Source organism: Agelaius tricolor, unplaced genomic scaffold (genome assembly GCF_023055355.1).
Source record: "Agelaius tricolor isolate 1412-34295 unplaced genomic scaffold, bAgeTri1.0.p SCAF_16, whole genome shotgun sequence".
Classification (NCBI taxonomy): Eukaryota; Metazoa; Chordata; class Aves; order Passeriformes; family Icteridae; genus Agelaius; species Agelaius tricolor.
Window position 1 is genome coordinate 16,377,452 of NW_027269276.1, and position 18,472 is coordinate 16,395,923.

The 18,472-nt window shown below is 42.2% G+C and overlaps 1 protein-coding gene across 6 annotated transcripts in view; it reads right to left on the reverse strand.

The window, feature by feature from the left end:
• Positions 1–18,472, reverse strand: part of PEAK1 (pseudopodium enriched atypical kinase 1) — a 111,697-nt gene that overhangs the window by 9,341 nt on the left and 83,884 nt on the right. For all 6 annotated transcript variants that reach the window (XM_071441791.1, XM_071441792.1, XM_071441789.1 and 3 more), the window contains 2 exons: positions 16,503–16,699; positions 8,569–9,317 (listed from right to left, as the gene is read on the reverse strand). In XM_071441791.1, coding sequence (XP_071297892.1) covers positions 8,569–9,317; positions 16,503–16,699 — 946 coding nt within the window. The remainder of the gene's footprint in view (positions 1–8,568; positions 9,318–16,502; positions 16,700–18,472) is intronic.

The following is an 18,472-nucleotide window of genomic DNA, read 5'->3' on the forward strand; positions in this document are numbered from 1 at the left end:
AAGGTTCAGCATGTTGTAATTCAGCCTTTAGTTTTTAAAAATACTTAAGTGACCTAATAAGAAAAAAACAACAAAAAACCTCATTCTGAAAGAGTTTAAAGTCAAGTTTACTTGCTGATAAAAAATGTTCAGAACCACACTTGGCCTTAGCTACTGCACTCTATTTCTTAATCCACAGAGGATTTCTAGTGCCACCAGTCAGCTAAAATTGATATTCTGCTAGGAAAATATAATCCACAAAGTATGTGCTCTGAAAACAATATACACATCTCAGTTTGGTGAATATAAGGCTTTTTTAAAAGTTTATGGAAAAGATTTTTCCTTGCCAACAAGAAAAGAAAAGCAAAGGAATCAAGACTTTTCCCTAGTTTCTAATTTTAGGCAGCCTCTTTTTCCTACTTCAGAGAATATTCTCAAATTTACTACTATTTCAGGTAAAGCTGGAGATAGGATCTGCACCTCTCAAAATCAGCTTTGGTTCCCTCATTTTAGTAAGCATGGCCAACCCCAGACCTGTGAGAGTACAGAAGCACACTTTCATCCATGCTTTATGGAGGTGGTGGTGCTTTCTTCTCTTTTAGAAATGGCTGGCCAAGCACATCTGCATCCAAAGGCACCCAGCTGTTGGTGCAGAGGATGTTTTCCCTGAGCCAGTGGCCTGCAAGGCCAGTCTCCTCTGTCTGGTCATCCCTGAGATGACCTCTCCAGCCTACTAAACCCACCCCAAAGCAGTTCTCCTTCTCTATCTTCTTAATTTTTCTTTCCACTATTCAATCCTAAATCAACTTCACTTCAAATTAAAGTGACAGCCCTTCTCCTTGCTGATTGGCTAAAAATTGATTCCTGATTCCCATCCTTGAATATGATACCTTTACAACTGGGGAAAATGCAACTTTTCCCATCTTTGTTTATTTTTGAAAATACCCAGCCCTTACTTCTCCTATCTTTGTTCCTAATCCTCTGATTTGTGTTGCTCTTTCTGGATTCTCCCCATGTATTAGATCTTTCTGAAGAGTGGTACCTATAATGAATTCAGTATTGCAGCTCCAGCATTCAGCAGAACAAAGCTGTGTGTCCAATGATCCTCTTTGCAGGATCCTTTTGTCAAGTGTCCAAGAACACTTTGCAGGAAGAATAAGTTACATTACTAACTCCATGTGTGCTTCAAAACATTCAGACCACTGTCCACTCTAAAGCAGGGAGCCACAGCAGGGCTAAACTTTCCCCAAAATCAGTTCTTAAATTTCATGAGGTCTTGCTTCAGACTCCTCTCCATATCAATAAAACAGAATTTAAGTTACCAACAAACCAGACATTAAATACTAAATAGAATAATGATTAAAACTGATACTAAAATGACTGCATTCATTAAAAGAGAATTTCCCTCCTTATTGTGCTGTTAAGGAATCTAACCAATATAGGGAAAAAATCTCTAATCCCACAAATGGCTAACAGTGATGGCTTTTGGACACTTCCAGCCCTCTTGTTTAGTACAGAGAAGTAGATGGGTACATGAACCTGCATTCAGTATCTACAAAGACAGGAGAGCTGGGATCTGATTTGAGATGTATTTTCTGCTTCTTGCTTTTTGTTTACAAACACCATGAAGTGAGAAGTGGAAGAGGCAGCTGGGTTATTTCAGGCTGATGAAACTGCTGACTACACAAACACAAAAATCTGTACACTGGGCACTCTGCAATTGTCAGGAGGAAGGGAAAGCTGGGGAGGGAAAGCAGCACCCAAACTCAGAGTGTGATAACAAATCAGACACCTGTCTGAATTCATAAAGCAGTTTCTAGAAGACAGACCTGCAGTAATCTGATGTTCCTGTAAGTGTCTGGCTTCTCTTCAGGTAAGTCTTGGGGTTTTACATTGCAAGATTCTTTTACATTGCAGGTTCTACTCAGAAGTCTACTTTATATTATGATTTTGCAATAGAGCAGTAAATACTGGTGTTTAATACCATGAATGGGTAATTATTCTCACCCAAGCCTTTTGTACTGGAATAACTCCACTATCACCTAAAACTACCATCTGAATGACAAAGATTTTAAACTTTCAAAATGGTTTGAGTTGGACTCAGTATTTACATTTGAAAAAAATTAAGGAAAAAATTGTGAAATTTATTGGCCCCCCTAGCAAGTATTTACAACTGCTGGTGATGAATTGCTAAAGGAGTGCACACAGAGCTGCTTTTCTGCTTGTGATGGTTAATTCTGTGTCAAAGCTGGGAAAAAAATATATAGCCTATTTTCCTTTGCATTTTTAAAGGTTTTTTCTGTTCCAGTCATCTACTCAAAAAGATGGAAATCCTGTTGCCTTTTACACATAGAACATGCTGAATACCTGTTTTTTGGCACAGGAAGAAAAGGTGAAAATACTATGACTAAAACACTAACACAGAAAGTAGGATCAATGAGTCATTTACTATTTGCTTTAATGAAATACATCCAGCTGAGCTATGAAGATATGGTATGTGATAACAGCTGAAAGGAAGGTGTTGATAAGGGCTTGGCCAGCCTTATTTCATGAGCTGATAAAGAGCTGGTTGCTCAAAAGATGAAGCAATGTTGGTGAAAAACCCTTCCATATGATGCAAGAAAGCAATGAGAAAAAAGGAGAGTACAAGTAGGAAGGAATGCAAAGTATCCAACTTCCTTTTCACTGGAATGCACTGTCATCATGTATCTTTTCCTTAATGCATCCACACAAACTAAACATCTGTCACCTTTACAGGGACAAGGACAGGTTTCTTTATACCCTGCCATTTCAGTTTTCCTCTGTGCTCCCAGCCCAAGATGCAGGATTTGAACAGTTCAGAGCTTCTACAAAATGTTCTGTGTTAGCTTTTCTTCTTCCTTTATGAGTGCTGTGGCTCACAGTGCCATCAGCTGACTCTCCCTTCCCCAGCAGGGAATCTCATTCCCACTCTGTCCCGTGCATTTCACACAGCAGCAGTGAACTCACAGCACCACCAGGATTGTGGGAAATGAATTTACAAGCACTGAAAATGAGAAACACAGAAGATCACAAAGACTGCACCATCTGTGCCACTTTGTTGGATTGCACAGAGGGACAACTGCAAATGAAATTCTGTGTAGAATGAAAGCTTGCTAATCCCAAATTGATAGCTTGTTCTTGGCACAACCTTGTTTTCCAAGGAGGCCAGTTTGATCTCTGATTGACCTCATTTTCTTCATCTGGCCTTGGAATAGAGCTTTGACTTTTTAATGATGTGCCAAAACACAGAATTCTGTTTTGCTGTGACTGAACTGGGAATGGGCTGGAAGTTGAATGCACATTGCTTTGTTTTGATCTGAAGCACAAAGTTCTGGGACAGCCTTTAACCTTCTGACAGGAAGCTCCACTAGGAAACTGCATTACCAAATAAAACCACCTTAGCATACTGGGACAAACTAAACATGACTAGGAAGTAATTGTCAGCTGCAGTATGAAACTACCAAGTTCAGCCCAGTGCTGCTTACTTCTGCATTCCTTGTTCTATACCTGGGACACAAACATTACCAGGAATCCAAGGGTTTTACTGCTAGGAGAGCTTCTGCTGCCCTGCAGCAATCAAAGCAATAAATTTGAACTGCTCCTTGTGAGCTGTCTGCACCTCTGCAGTTGCTGTTACCCACCTGACCAGCACTGCCACACGTGCCTGTGGCCAGAGCCAGCTGGGTTTTATGGCTGTTGTTCTGTCTGCACTCTGAATCATGGCTTCTGTGAGTCAGCCTGTGACACTGGACAGGTCTGCTTTGAGAGTTTCATTCTGAAAGTGGAACCAGTTTATGGCACTGACACAGTAGTCATGGTGTCTGTTACTCCTTCTGAGTAATCTAATTTATTTATTTATCTTTTAATAAAAGATGTCCCTACCACATCAGTGCCTTATTCGATTTGTGTCAGGACACTGAGAACAGAACTCATCCAATCTGCTGTGCCCAAAGAGCTGGTGCTCTGTGCTGCTTTTACTTTGGTGTAACCTTTTCACCACATATTTGGAATTACTGATAAGACTGTGGTTTCAGGGGAATGTTCATCCATATTGCCCCAGATGTACCAACAACTTAGAAGGTGGTACTGCACTTAGGTGAAAGAAAAACACCTCAGGGGCTGGAATTTTATGGAAACCTTTCGTGAAAGGGAACTTATACTTTTCCATTTGAAAACCTACTTTTCTGATCACGACTTATGTACTGGTTTTATTTCTAATGTTTCAGTCAAAATAATTTCCACATGGCTTCCTGCAGCTATTTTTGCACTGGCTGTTTACTAGCAGATTAGGTGAGAGTTGAAGCAAAAAGCATAATAAAGTGCTGTGAAACAACACACCCCTATGAATGTTTCCTCTCATATCCACCCCAACAGAACAAGTTGTGCTCGTTCTCCACCAAATTTATCAGAGCATCTTTTACTGGTGAAACCACCAGAATGGAAAAGTGCACTGGTATATTCACCTCTACAAATCATTAATTGTTCTAAATTTAATTCAGCAGTAGTTAAATGGTCAAAGCTGAATTTTTAACAATGCTTTTGTAATTATATTTTTGGAAATAGAATATTAAAATGCAAATTTAGGTATCAAGAGTATAGCACTATTTGGGGGTGAATCTCTGATTTTCTACAAAGAGAATAATAATTTAAAAAATCTCATTATGACATTGTTTCTCAGGTCTAATATTAAAATCATAAAACTTAAGAACTGTGTGAATTGTTAGCCAGTGTTGCTTGGGTAGTTCTGTAAAACTGAAAAGAGCTACATTAATTTACACCATCCAGAGATGTGGCTCCATATACACTTTCAAAGTGTATTTCTAAGACTTGATCCAATATAACAGGAAGACTGTTTTGGATTCAATTGGCACACCAGCAATTTTCATCTCACTGCTTTTTCCACCCTGTTTTGGGGACAAGGGATTTAAAGTGGCAGGAAGACATAGGTTATTTGTTGAAGGCAGATTATTGTAATTTGGCTCATACAAAATACACCCATGGCAGTAAAAACTAGCATATTTGTTAAAGCTAAATTCCCAAATCTCTGTATAATGAAACAGCAATCTGTGGTTATGAGCTTTTGGACAAATCTGAACCTGGACTGATGGCTTATAAGTCAAAGATCAGCTTGGGGCCAACACCTTCCTCTACCACAGTAAATATCAGGGGGGTATTTTCAAGAGGAACTTTTCCTCTCATCCTAACAGCACAACAGCTCCTGGTGACCTCTGCCTCAAGGATGTTTTGTGGATACTTCACTCACATCTATTACCAGGCAATAGGCCTTGTTAGTCAGAGAACTATTTTCAAGAAATCTGAATTATGAAAAAAAATTTAGCACCTATTTGACCATGCTACCCTGCTTTCTTTTTTCTCTCTGGCCTTCTACAAGGGAAATGTATTTTGGAGGACAGGAGATAACAGACCAATGGCACAGGTCTTGCCTGTCAGGGAATATTGTACAGGCACATCTGTGATGTGCAAAGAGATATCACACTAGTGATAACTCAAACCTGCCAATAAAGAAAAATACCACTTTGGGCCCTAGAAGCAATCATTTTACATCATTGTATTAAAGTAAACCCTCCAAGGCAGCCATGAGCAATGCCAATGCTGATTGTGAAGCACAACTGACTGCAGGTAGGCTCATGGGCTGGCTCTCCTTGCCTGCTCTGTACCACTGCACATGGCAGCTCCAACACATCTGCATTTCATTTCACATCTTTTCCAATAAGAAGTCCTTAATAATTAACACAATAGAAATGGTTAGACCCAGATATCTGCATTAAAAAGATACCTCTTCAGGTCTCAGAAAAACATATTAGCTGCACCAATCTTACCTTTCAGTTTTTTATATCTTGTAAACAGTCATGTAGGAGTGGTAACAACATTTGATTCCTGTAAAGCACCACCCTTGTGAGAATGTGAAATCAAAGGAATAACAGCTCAGGCCTCACACATCTGGGTCAGGCAATAAATGTTTTATCTTAGTTTCAACAAGGAGGAGTCAGAAGTTCAGTGATTTACTCAAGGTCACACAGGAAGCCTGACAGTGCTATGAGTCTCAGCTGTCCTTCTCACTATCTTCCTACCAGATAAGCATTGAGACATGCAGAGTTACAGCACTCAGAAAGAACTACCTATATAAAAGCCCATGAAATAACAATATCTGGTGAGATAGCCGCCAGCTAGGCACTCATACATTAGCAGTAAATCTAGTAAATCTTATTTCTTTAATGTGTTAGCTGAAGAATTTATAAGGCAAACACTGATGGCTAGGCAGAGCTTCTGAAAGGCTGGTAATGAGCACTGGTGAAAATCTAAGACCTTCTATGGGAACAGAAAGGTCTATTGCCCTAGAATTTACACTTAAAATTACATGGCTCTGAAAATGGAGAACTTTTCAATTTTTTAGGAAACCTTTCCTAACTAGGAGTGATGATTTAATTTCCTCTGCATGCAGGTGAATCAAAGGATTTTGTTATTGTGAGTTTCCAAAAAATCGCTGGCACACATTAAAAGAACACAGCTTTTCTTTCAAAATGTCATTAAGGAGTGACCATAGTAAAGACTAAGATGTGTTGATTTTTTTCAGTCATTTTGGAGCTGCAACAAAAACATGCAATTAAACAGCAGGTACCAATGGCACAGATGGGTGTGGACAGAAGAAGAGCCTGTATCTTGGGAACCTTCCTTCTTACTCTCTGCCAGCAGCAGCCCTATCACTATGGGATGTGGTGCAGAGAGTGGCTGCTGTCACAGTTTGCCACTGGTGCCTGGGGTTAGCATTGCTCCAGCCCCTCCTGCCCTGACATGGGTCAGCATTGCTCCAGCCCCTCTACCCTGACATGGGTCAGCATTGCTCCAGCCCCTCTACCCTGACATGGGTCAGCATTGCTCCAGCCCCTCCTGCCCTGACATGGGTCAGCATTGCTCCAGCCCCTCTGCCCTGACATGGGTCAGCATTGCTCCAGCCCCTCTACCCTGACATGGGTCAGTATTGCTCCAGCCCCTCTACCCTGACATGGGTCAGCATTGCTCCAGCCCCTCTACCCTGACAGTGGGTTAGCATTGCTCCAGCCCCTCTACCCTGACAGTGGGTTAGCATTGCTCCAGCCCCTCTACCCTGACAGTGGGTTAGCATTGCTCCAGCCCCTCTACCCTGACATGGGTCAGCATTGCTCCAGCCCCTCTACCCTGACATGGGTCAGCATTGCTCCAGCCCCTCTACCCTGACATGGGTCAGCATTGCTCCAGCCCCTCTACCCTGACATGGGTTAGCATTGCTCCAGCCCCTCCTGCCCTGACATGGGTCAGCATTGCTCCAGCCCCTCTACCCTGACATGGGTCAGCATTGCTCCAGCCCCTCTATCCTGACAGTGGGTCAGCATTGCTCCAGCCCCTCTACCCTGACATGGGTCAGCATTGCTCCAGCCCCTCTACCCTGACATGGGTCAGCATTGCTCTAGCCCCTCCTGCCCTGACAGTGGGTTAGCATTGCTCCAGCCCCTCTATCCTGACATGGGTTAGCATTGCTCCAGCCCCTCTACCCTGACAGTGGGTTAGCATTGCTCCAGCCCCTCTACCCTGACATGGGTCAGCATTGCTCCAGCCCCTCTATCCTGACAGTGGGTCAGCATTGCTCCAGCCCCTCTACCCTGACATGGGTCAGCATTGCTCCAGCCCCTCTACCCTGACATGGGTTAGCATTGCTCCAGCCCCTCTACACTGACATGGGTTAGCATTGCTCCAGTGTAGGAGCATCGGGGGTAGCACGGTCAGGACAGACGGAGACGAGAGAGATCTCTGCAGCCAGGTCAGGAACTTGGGGTTTATTGCAAAGGGCCTGGGTGCAGGGCCCTGCTGGGAGCTGCCAGGCACAGCTCAGAGCAGGCCTGAGAGAAGAGAGGGGTAGAGAGGATGAGAGCGCAAGAGAGGCAAGAGAGCAAAAGCGTAAGAGAGTAAAAGGGGTAAGAGAGTAGAAGGGGTAAGAGGCAAGAGGGCGAAGTTCCCATTACAATACAATAAATCATCTTCTGTGTTGAATATTCTGATTCTCACTAACCAATCTAGTACAATATACACATCCTATAGCATTTCCATACAGCCTATAAGAATCACTGCATTGCCATACTGTGTTACATTTTAAACCCTAAAAACTCCTCTTTGGACCCCTTCTGCCAAGCTGGCAGGGTCTGCTCTGACCCTTGGACCTGCCTGCAAGCAGAGGGTGTTGTTCCATCAAAAGGGGATTACCTTCAGTCAGCCACACCATTGTTTTCCCGTTGTTCAGTAACTGAGGTATCTCAAAGCTTGCTTTCATTTCAATCTCACTTATAGTTTCCATATTCTCAAAATCTTTTGCCAGGCCATCATATTTATAAGGCTTTCCTGTTTCATCTTCCCCAACACTCCAGCCCCTCTACCCTGACAGGGGGTTAGCATTTCTGCAGCCCCTCCTACCCTGACAATGGGTTAGCATTTCTGCATTTCCTACCTTGACAATGGGTGAGCATTTCTGCAGCCCCTCCTACCCTGACAATGGGTGAGCATTTGTGCATTTCCTACCTTGACGGCGTAGTTGTTGAGGGGGTCCTTGGCGTAGGAGGCGGGGTAGTACACGGCATCGCCCGCCTCGCAGCAGGGCTTGTCGCTGGTGAGCCGGAAATCCGACCAGCTGTCCACACCGAAGCGCAGCTGGTCCTTCTGCCCCGCCATGAACAGATCCTCGCACTTCAGCGCCAGCTTCTTCAGCGAGTCTGCGTGCAGGCTGCGGATCTTGCCCACCACCTCCTCCCTGTTCTCGATGCCCCGGTAGAGCGCCTGTCTCTGCGGCTTCTGCACGCCCTGGCCCTGCCTGGCCTGCGGGAGGCGCCGCCCGCTCAGGGACTCCATGCTGGTGGAGCAGCGCTCCTTGATGCTGCCGGTGGCCAGGCTGGAAACGCTGCTCGTGGCCGAGGTGGCCGCTCTCAGCTTCTCTGAGGGCCTGTCCAAGGAATCTCCTGACTCATTGTCCAGGACCTTGAGCTCCAGGCTGACCGAGGAGCAGGCGCTGCTCGCTTCCCAGTTGGTGTCAATGTCATAGGTGGGGTTGGCCATGATGCACAGGTTGTTCTCCAGAGCCTGCTTCTGGAGGTCTCGGGGAGTTGGCTCTGTGTTCGCTCTCAAAATTGTTTTCTTTGGCAGTGGAGGTGGTGTTGGCTGCAAGTTGTTCACTGTCTCCTGGTCTGCCAGCCCTCCAAAGGCGATGGCATCATCCAAAGCTCCCTTGGGTTGCCTGGGCTGTTTTGGAGGGATCATAGCTGCTCTGGACTGCCCTGTGGAATAAGATAATAGTGAGAGAAGATTAAAGTACTTCATATGTGCTGTTCCTGTGCTTCTGATTGCACTCTGAAAAGAAGTTTAGGGCAAAAAACTCCCAAAAACCTGACTAGGACCTGCCCACCCCCCAACATTTCAAAAACCCCTAGATACATATATGAAAAGATGAACTAATTAGAAAGTAAATGACCAAATCAGCATCATATATATCTAATTACATCCAGCCAGTCTTGATTTGACTTTGGCATTTATATTGAAATCAGCTTCAGTGCTAGCAGAGTTGCCATTTTACGTCCAGCAGACCAAGGACAAGAACTGCAAGCAAAACCAAGCCCCTCCATTTTACACTTTGGCCAAGTCCAGTTTCAGCAATTACACCCAGTGTCCTATAATTTCTTCTGCAGTCAACTGACTGTAATATTATTTCTTATTTTCTATTCAAATGTGTTAAAACCAAGGGTGGATAACAGTCCACGAAACAACTGGGAAATGCTATTACATGAAAATCCTATTTCAGAATGGAATCCAGAAACTGCCAGACACAAATAACAGCTTAGATACTCTGGAGGTCACATCAGGCAGTCAGGATTGCCCCAGCAGATTCACACAGTGAAATCAAGGAAGTCAAGCCAACTTTCACTCAAGTTGACAAGTGTGTTGCCATCAAGAGCAGGATCATAATTTGACAGAAGTAGTTTCTACCCTGCAATTAAAATTGTGCCCTCCCCCTGACTGTAACTTCTCTAATGCATTTCCCTTCCTAACTTGCCACAGGTACCTTTGCTGGCAATGTTACATTCAGAGATAACCAGACCTGGCTTTACTCAAGAGATCCTAAATGGCAAGTTACAAACACACAGGCTGGGATTTTCTAGTTTCAGGCATTTGTGTGAATCCAGGGAAGATAAACTTCCTGTCATGTGTTGTGGATGGCTTTAATCAAGGACATTTATGTTTCATAAGTGCCAGAGTCCTTGGAAATGCAGAATAAATAAATGACAATAATATAATGGAGAATAAAAACTAATAAACACACAAATACAAAAGACCAGCTCACTGCTCTGGGACAATTAAACTGTTGTTACTCATATCAAGATGAGATCCTTCCAATCAACTGCTATTTTCAGAGAAATTATTTTATAAGCTTTCTACTTCTCCTGGGAGGTTCACTGACTGTCATGGTAAGGTAGGAAGCCAACTCTGACAGTTAAAAACAGCAGACCTGAAATGGATGTTCTGAATAACTGCAGCTGAGCATCTTCTCTAGTAAGGGAACAGACACTATAACTATTTGACTATTTATAATGTGCTGAATCATAAAATCATTTTGGCTGAAAAGTCCTTTAAGATCAGAGTCCAGCTGTAAACCTAACACTGCCAAGCCCACAAAATCCTTGTAAAGAGAGGACTAAACTGGAAGACTGGGGCGATCTAAGATTCAGATCTGAATTACATTACTTCAACCCATAATTAATAATTAATGAATTTGCAGTTTGCAAAAAGAAATATTGGCTTCCTCTGCATGCTAAGAGAGGTTGTTACAGTTTTTATGAACACTACAGAACCCGAAATCCACATGGCCAGGATGTACCAAACCCTGCAGTGCTGGGATAGAATGCTGAAATACATCTCCTAATTTCAGAAAATCAGAGAGGATCATATTTCTATATGTATCCACAAACAAAACAGCCTCACACCCTGCTTTCTTAACAATTGCTCTCTTATCAGTCACTCCAAGGAGACAGCATCCCAAATGAAAGTTCTATCCCCATCTTTTGTTTAAGCTCCAGAAAGCCTCAGAAGAGCCTTACGGATTTAATGATAAGTCTGGCTATTCCAATGTTTAAAAAAACAAGTTTTGAGCAGGAAATTCGATCAGTTTTGTACATACCTGATATTCAGGGAAGACTGCAAATCATTGTAAAGGTTGCTGAAAGAAATGTAACTCTTGGAGGGCTGGGGGGACCCTACTGCTCCTTTGATTTGCAGTGAGTGTTTGCTGTGCACAGCATCGAATGCTGCTGCCAGCTGGGCACTACAGGAGCTCTGTCCTGAAGTTCCTTTTGCAGAGGTGAAGTGTGGTATGGGTCCAAGTCAGAAGCAGAATTGATGTCTGTGTGCCAGACACACATCCAGATGCCTTTTGCTTAATCCTGAGACAAGTTCATTTCTACTTGATACCCAATTCTCTTACTCATGCAAACATGTGTCCCCTTCCACAGCTGCTCAGTCTTACAAAATCTGTGACCTATGTACTTCTCCCCAGCAACACTCTGTGCTAAAGATCATTTGCCTGTTTTCTCCTCCTCAGCCTGCTCCCCACTCTGCTGAGACAGCCTGGCTGCTGGGTTTTACAGACACTGCTCAGGAAGCACTTTGCTAAGGGGCCTTGCTTTGGGACTTGCTAACCCAAGGATGCACAACTGCTAGAGGGAAACAGGGCCAGATGCACATCCTGAGCAGCAGCAGCAGCTCTCTCCAGGAAAGGTAAGATTTATAAGAGTGTTACTGCTCCATTCTCTTGTTTTCTGTCTGCTTTAATGACTCTGTCCTCCAAAAGTCACTCACACAGAGGTGAGAGTTGGGATTGCAACCAGGGCTGCTTTTGCACAGCTACTGGCATTGTGACATCCAAACAGAATTGGAGAAGGTTTTCATAACCAGAAGTTGTTTTTTCAGATGTCTGGAGGGGGTGGCAGGTTCCAGAGAACTGAATGTACAAGTCATTCTGTAGTTACTGTTTCAAGTAGTCTCAGCTGAGAAAAAATGAGTTTGTATAACATGCTATGTTACAGTGTGGTTTCTTCCCACAAGAACAAGTTTTCCATATTGAAATCTAACCATCTGTATTATCCAGTTGAAAAGTTTCCTGTCTGCACTGTTTCTATGCTGAGTTCCAGCACTGTACATTTCTTTCATAGCTCTTGGGCCAGTCTCCAGCTCAGCTTTCCCCAGGCATGGCAGGAAACTACAGGGCCAATTTTTATAAAATCATTGCCCAGCAAGAAAAAGATTCTCTTAAATGTTGTCCCTGTCAAAGGCACAAGAATGTCCTTTTGCATAGAAATACCAGCAGAGCATTAATTTCTTTTTCTTGCCTATCCTTTCCTTCTCCCCTTGCATGTTTAAACTCATCATTGCCTTACCTACTGCACAGACTCTCCAACACTGCAAGTTCAGCCTGAGCCACACTCTTGGGAGGCAAAATGAAAAGGAAGAATAGGGACAATATTAGGCAACCTCTTTGTGAGATCTTTGAAGTGGATTCCAGACTGCTCAATGAAAGAAAAAAATTTAACTCTTTACAGACAGCAGATTTCTAGAGAGCTTTAAATAATTCTACAGTTCAATAAGATCTTCCATTATAGAATCTCACTACACTATTTAAATATTAATGCTTAAGTCTCCAGACACCATGCAGAGTTCTGAAACTCTGAAAGACATCTGAGAAAGGCATTTAAGTTTAATTTTTCTGGGTAACTAATTTATCATCAGACTTTGCATTGCAGCCTATTAATGCTAGCTGCTGAAACTATCAAATCTGACATCACTCCTTAATAAACACTTATGCTGGCTGATAAAAATAACCAAACCATGAAACAAACCCACAAATGCATCAAGTACCTTCCAACCACAGCAAAAGCTACCAGCATGCTTCACAGCCCCAGCTCCAATAAATGCTGTGCATGTACACCACCATGCTATGAAACTGCCCTGGACAGATTTGCACTAAATCCTCCACTGTTTACACATGTAGTGTTCATTGAATAGTGAAAATCTTACCAGAATGATTAGAGATGGTAGAGAAAGGGAAGGTAACATTTGTTAAGTACCACTGGTGGTGCATGTGCAGTGTCTCAGCAGTAACCTGAGACTGGCACAGGTCTCCTGGGAGATGCAGTAAGAGAAGTCTCACTTTGTTTGCTTGGTGACTTGTCAGGTCTTGCTGCCCACCCTCCATTGCACCACCTTAGACATTACCTGTGCTAATTATGTACTACACAAAATGCACCAGACTGATGCTATAATCACTGTCTGTCACTGAACTGTTTTCATCAACAATGATCTCATTACTTTATTTACAGCCTGGCTAAAGCACTGTTTTCTGCCCTGGTCCAACTGACTGACTGAGGCAATGCCCCATGGCAGACACTGTGATTGGGATTTTTTTCCAGTGTCAGCAGTCACAAAGCCTAGAAACTCAGCCTCCTTTTTTCCCAATTTCTTTAGGTGTAAAGAAAAAAACAGCTGATAATGAAATAAGCTATTTTTTTTCAGTGGCAGAAATAACCTATTCTTTTTTTCAATGGCAGAAAAACTATCCTGAGTATACTGAGAATACCTTAATCTACTTACAGCCATGCAAATTCAATCAAGTCAATTTCTCCAACAAATTCAGACAAAGAAAGAACAATTTAAAGATTTGTAAAGGAAAGGCTTTGTCTTCCTTATCATCAGTTACAGGGCTTACCTGAATTAACTTCTGTAACAATAAAAGAATCCCTTACAAAAGAAGCATCCAGGCCCTCCCTTACACATCTGAACATTTGTTTCTTTATCTTGATTCGAGTGGCAGCCTCTGGATTTTGTTAAATTGTTGATACCACAGGTCCCCCTACTGCAGTTCTGCTCACCACATGAGCAGCCCCACCATGATCAAGCCAGACTCTTACTTTGATAAGCTGAATGGATTCAGATTCTGAATTAGTCCCTATGAAGTGCTTGCCACAATACCAGGCACTTGCAAAGCTTTTCTTTAGAGCCTGTGCAATTTTTAAAACATTCTTCTTAAACTGTGGGCACCAGAGCCTGACTGTGACCATGGCAGTCAAGAACCTCTCTCCCCCTACTCAAGTTTCCTCTCATTTCCACAAGCCAGGAACACACCTTATCCTATCATCATAAAAGCCCCAACTCTTTTATGTTGTACCTGACTCCTGGAGGACAATCCTCTGCTTTGTAAGGTTTGTCTCTTGGGAGGCCAAACCAAATATGTTTGAGGGCAGTACCTGACATAAACTATTACCTGACTGCAGGTGAAAATTCACCAAGGCTTGCAATTATTTCTGTTCATGACACTCCATGAGTGTTAAGGCATCATGACATGTCAGAATTGAAGATTAGCCTTTTATCAAAGTAGAGACATATTATCTGCTTTTTAATAAAAACCACAGAATATGTATCAGATCAGTTTAAAAGGTGAACCTTGTGCATTATACTGCAAACTGAGATGTGCACGTGATGCATTTTACAAACTCCAAACTGTAGCAGGCAGCTCTAACTGCAGCTGAGGCAAGAGTCAAATGTGATGTAACTTCTCATTTTATCCTTTCTTCCAGTTTCACATACCAGTATTTGTTAATTCTATAAAAGATAAGGTTTTGCTGCCCAGGTGATGCAAGATGTGAAAACAAGTAGGGATTATTCTCTGTCCCTACCTAGAAATCTCTCTGTTGCCATCTGAACTAGAAAGTGAGGTTGCCTGAATAAAGCAGGAAGCCTTTGAAGGGCAGCCAGGGAGCTCAGTGCCATTTAGGGAAGCATTTCTCCTAGCAGCAGGCAGCTCTCCCAGCCAGAGCCAGGCAAGCCCCAGAGATAACTTAACCCTTTCACACCAAAGGGAACTTTGGAGACAGCACAGCTCCAAGTGAACCCACAGTGAGGAGAAGGTTTTGAATAAATTGCTAAGGGGCTGAATTTTTTATGGTTTTAAAAAGAAACATTCAAACTTAGGAACAGCACTAATACAGGCCAGGACTGATGGAAGGGATCTCTTGGGACAGGCAGGCAGGGTCAGCTGGAGCAGGCTGTCCAGATCCTCTCCACTTGGGCTGGAACTTGTGAATATCTCCACAGACAGAGATTCCAAAACTCCTCTGAGCAAGCTGTTCCAGTGTTGATGGTATTTTGCTGCACAGGATAAACATGGTACAGGCAGTTCTGATGCAGCCAGGCCTCAACTGCCAGGATTCTGTCTGCAACATCCCTGTCTTCTAAATACAGCAAATATAGATACAGATACATACCTCACTAAATTGAAAATAATTCATTAGATCTATGAGTAATTCAGCATAAAGATACAGATTTTAGTTCTCCTTCTTAGAGGAGGAATTTCTTGGTAGATGTAAGCATCACACTTGGACAGGATATTTTTCCTCCTTATGCTTTATAAACAATACCTAATTAATGTTCTAATAGCAGAATGCACTAATAAGCTTACCACTAATTCACATTTAAGCAAAAAAATGCAACACTTTCACTGAATGTCTAAGGAATGTGTGCACCTGAGGGTTTAAAGTTCAGTCCTTGATCCCTGAAACCTGTGTGGACATGCCAAACTCTCTGTACTCATGAGCCATCTCAACACAATCACTTTACTCTTGGCCAAATGCTTAATGAGTTGCTGTGTACAGGATTGGGATGTTCAAAAAACTTGTATTGGGATATCCTGGAATGTAAATAAATTAGATATTTTGTTGTTCTAGAAAACCTGGCTCTAGGTATCCCTGAATTCACAGAACTGCAAATCAAAATGCTTTAGAAAATCAGGCTGATGATATTGATACTGTGCACTGGGAGATGCTGCTTTATCTTGCTCCCTTATCTTCCAGAGAAGCCCTGCATCCATGGATCTCTTAAGGAGTCAGGAATTCAGTAATCTTTGAGTAGCACCTTTAGGACAGTTGTATCTCATTGGGAAGGACCAAAACTGAACTCTCTGACCAGGAAAGAACAGTTTCAGCCAACAAGAAATGGGTACAAATATTCTAGCAGTTATTGATGCTCTAAAATAAAAAGCCCTATCTTTTGATGAAGTTTAGAAAAATACTGAATTTTATTTATTCCTTCTAAAGAAACTAGGTAACTTGCTCTGAATTTTAAACCTCTTTGACAAAAATTCCTCCAAAGAGATAAAACAATGTTGATTTTAAAAATCATCTGAGATATTCATCACTAAGGGCAATTAAAAGACTGTTTTAAATTACAGGAAAACAAACCTTTGAGTTTGTTGAATCTTCACTTTCTTGGCTATGAATGAGACTATATATCTTTATTTTCTGTAAATCAATATTAAGCAGTTAAAAGCCACCCTTATGAAGATGTATGGAGCTGTTTAGAAGAAAAGACTCTACACACACTGAAAAGGTCTCCAAAATCAGATCCAGTTCCTGTCCACTCACCTAAGTTGCTGTAGGTAGCACTGCAGGTACTCAGATCAGGAGAATTTGGAGCTTCTTCCTTCTCCTCCTGGCCCGGGGCCCCGCGGGAGGCTGAGGCCGGGATGACGGAGGCGCTGCCCCCATTGTCCTGCTTCACAAACACCGCCCTGGGGACACGCGGGGACAGCTCCTCCAGGGCCGGCTCCTCGGGCACCTGACTGAAACAGACACAACAAGGTCACCTGCACAGCCAGCCTGGGCACACCTGGGGACGGGGTCAGCTGGGAAAGAAGGAAGTGCTTGCACCCTCCTTTTCTAAGAACAATCATCTACAGTTTTTATTTCCCTTAGTGAGAAGGAACAACTCGTGATTGAAATAGTAACATGGTAGTTACTATTATCATGATTATAATAATATATAGCATATAAGAGTTCATGCCTTTGATATAAAAGCTACAATAAAATGTTTTACAGCTTGACTACATCAACATCCACGCTCATAAATATGCAGGCATGATTCTGGGTAAAGTGAATGGGACTCAGGACAGCAGCAGAGTTTAGGGTGCTTTTTGCCAGTGCAAGCAATTGTGCCTCAAACAAATATAACAGGGTATAGGAAGTAGGATTAAGTCCCAATAAATGCATAAAACTTCAATGATACATTTTCATATCCTGGTAGGATTTTGGGAACTGACACTCTGGGAAGCAGACCTCATTTAGGCCAATAATCTCTCTCCCATATAAAATTCTCCACCATTAAAATATATCTGCATTAGGCCAACTGCAGAAGGCACTGAAGACATTCCTCTGTGCCTGCTCTTAGCTATGAAGTTTTAATCACACTGTGATGACTTACAGCACAGAACTCTGAAAATTGTGCATTTACTTGGTTTCCATGGATATATTTATTGCAGTATAATTTAAAAATGATGCATTATATGCATGAAAAAAAGCCGAGACTTAATAAAACCCCACAATCATACTGAAAATATAACAGCAATTATCAATAATATGGCACAAAAACATGTCAGAGCAAAAAAATTTCCATGCCTTTATGTTCTCTCACTTGCAGGAACAAATACTCATTACAGGCCAAATCTCAAGAGCATATGTGCTGTTTTCTAGCTCTCATTACTACAGCCTGATCAAATACAACAGAAAGAATTTGAACTACTTGTGACTTCCATTAGGGACAGGAGTAACACACTTCCATCAAAAAACAATCAGCACATCATGTATCTGTAGAGATACTTATTTTTTGTGATAAGGATTTTGAACTTTCACAAAGAGTTAACATAATAAATTATAGGTATTTGTCTATGGCAAAGCCAACCCCCTGAAAATCCTGGGACACAATCTCGTAGCAATTCCCAGTAAAAGGTTCCAACATGCCAATGCTGTGCATGACAAGACCCAGGACAGTGCAGTGAGCACATGCTGTTTCTGCTCAGACTCATGAATTTTAACTGCAGGCTGACACAAACCAAACTCATTAGAACTTGTTAGTAAAAGAGAAAAAATGGCATCAGTTCAAAAAGATGAAATCTTTAATCAGCGTACCAGTTTTTGTTCCATTTTAGTACCATGCATAGGAATGGTGTGAAGAACATTCCATGTGCCATAAATATATCCACATTAAAGAGTTAACCTCAGTAATTTCAGAGTAAAGCAGACATAAAATTAAAGCAGTAACAAGGCTCTCAGGATAATTGAACCGAAGGCTTGTACTTGCTGTAAATAATATACATACCTGCATTCCTCAACAGGAATGTTTTCTTTAAGAAGAAATAGGTTCTAATAGCTTCACAGTTCTGTCATTGCCACAAACCAGGAATTATCACATCTCAAAGTAACTTTTTAGTATCACTTGGTGAGGTAAGAACATACTCATTCTCCAAACCAGACACATGCATGCACATACACTAAACCTAAGCTCAGAAGCATTTTGCCAAAGTAAACCAACAGCTAGAAAGGAAGAAAGAAAAAAAAAT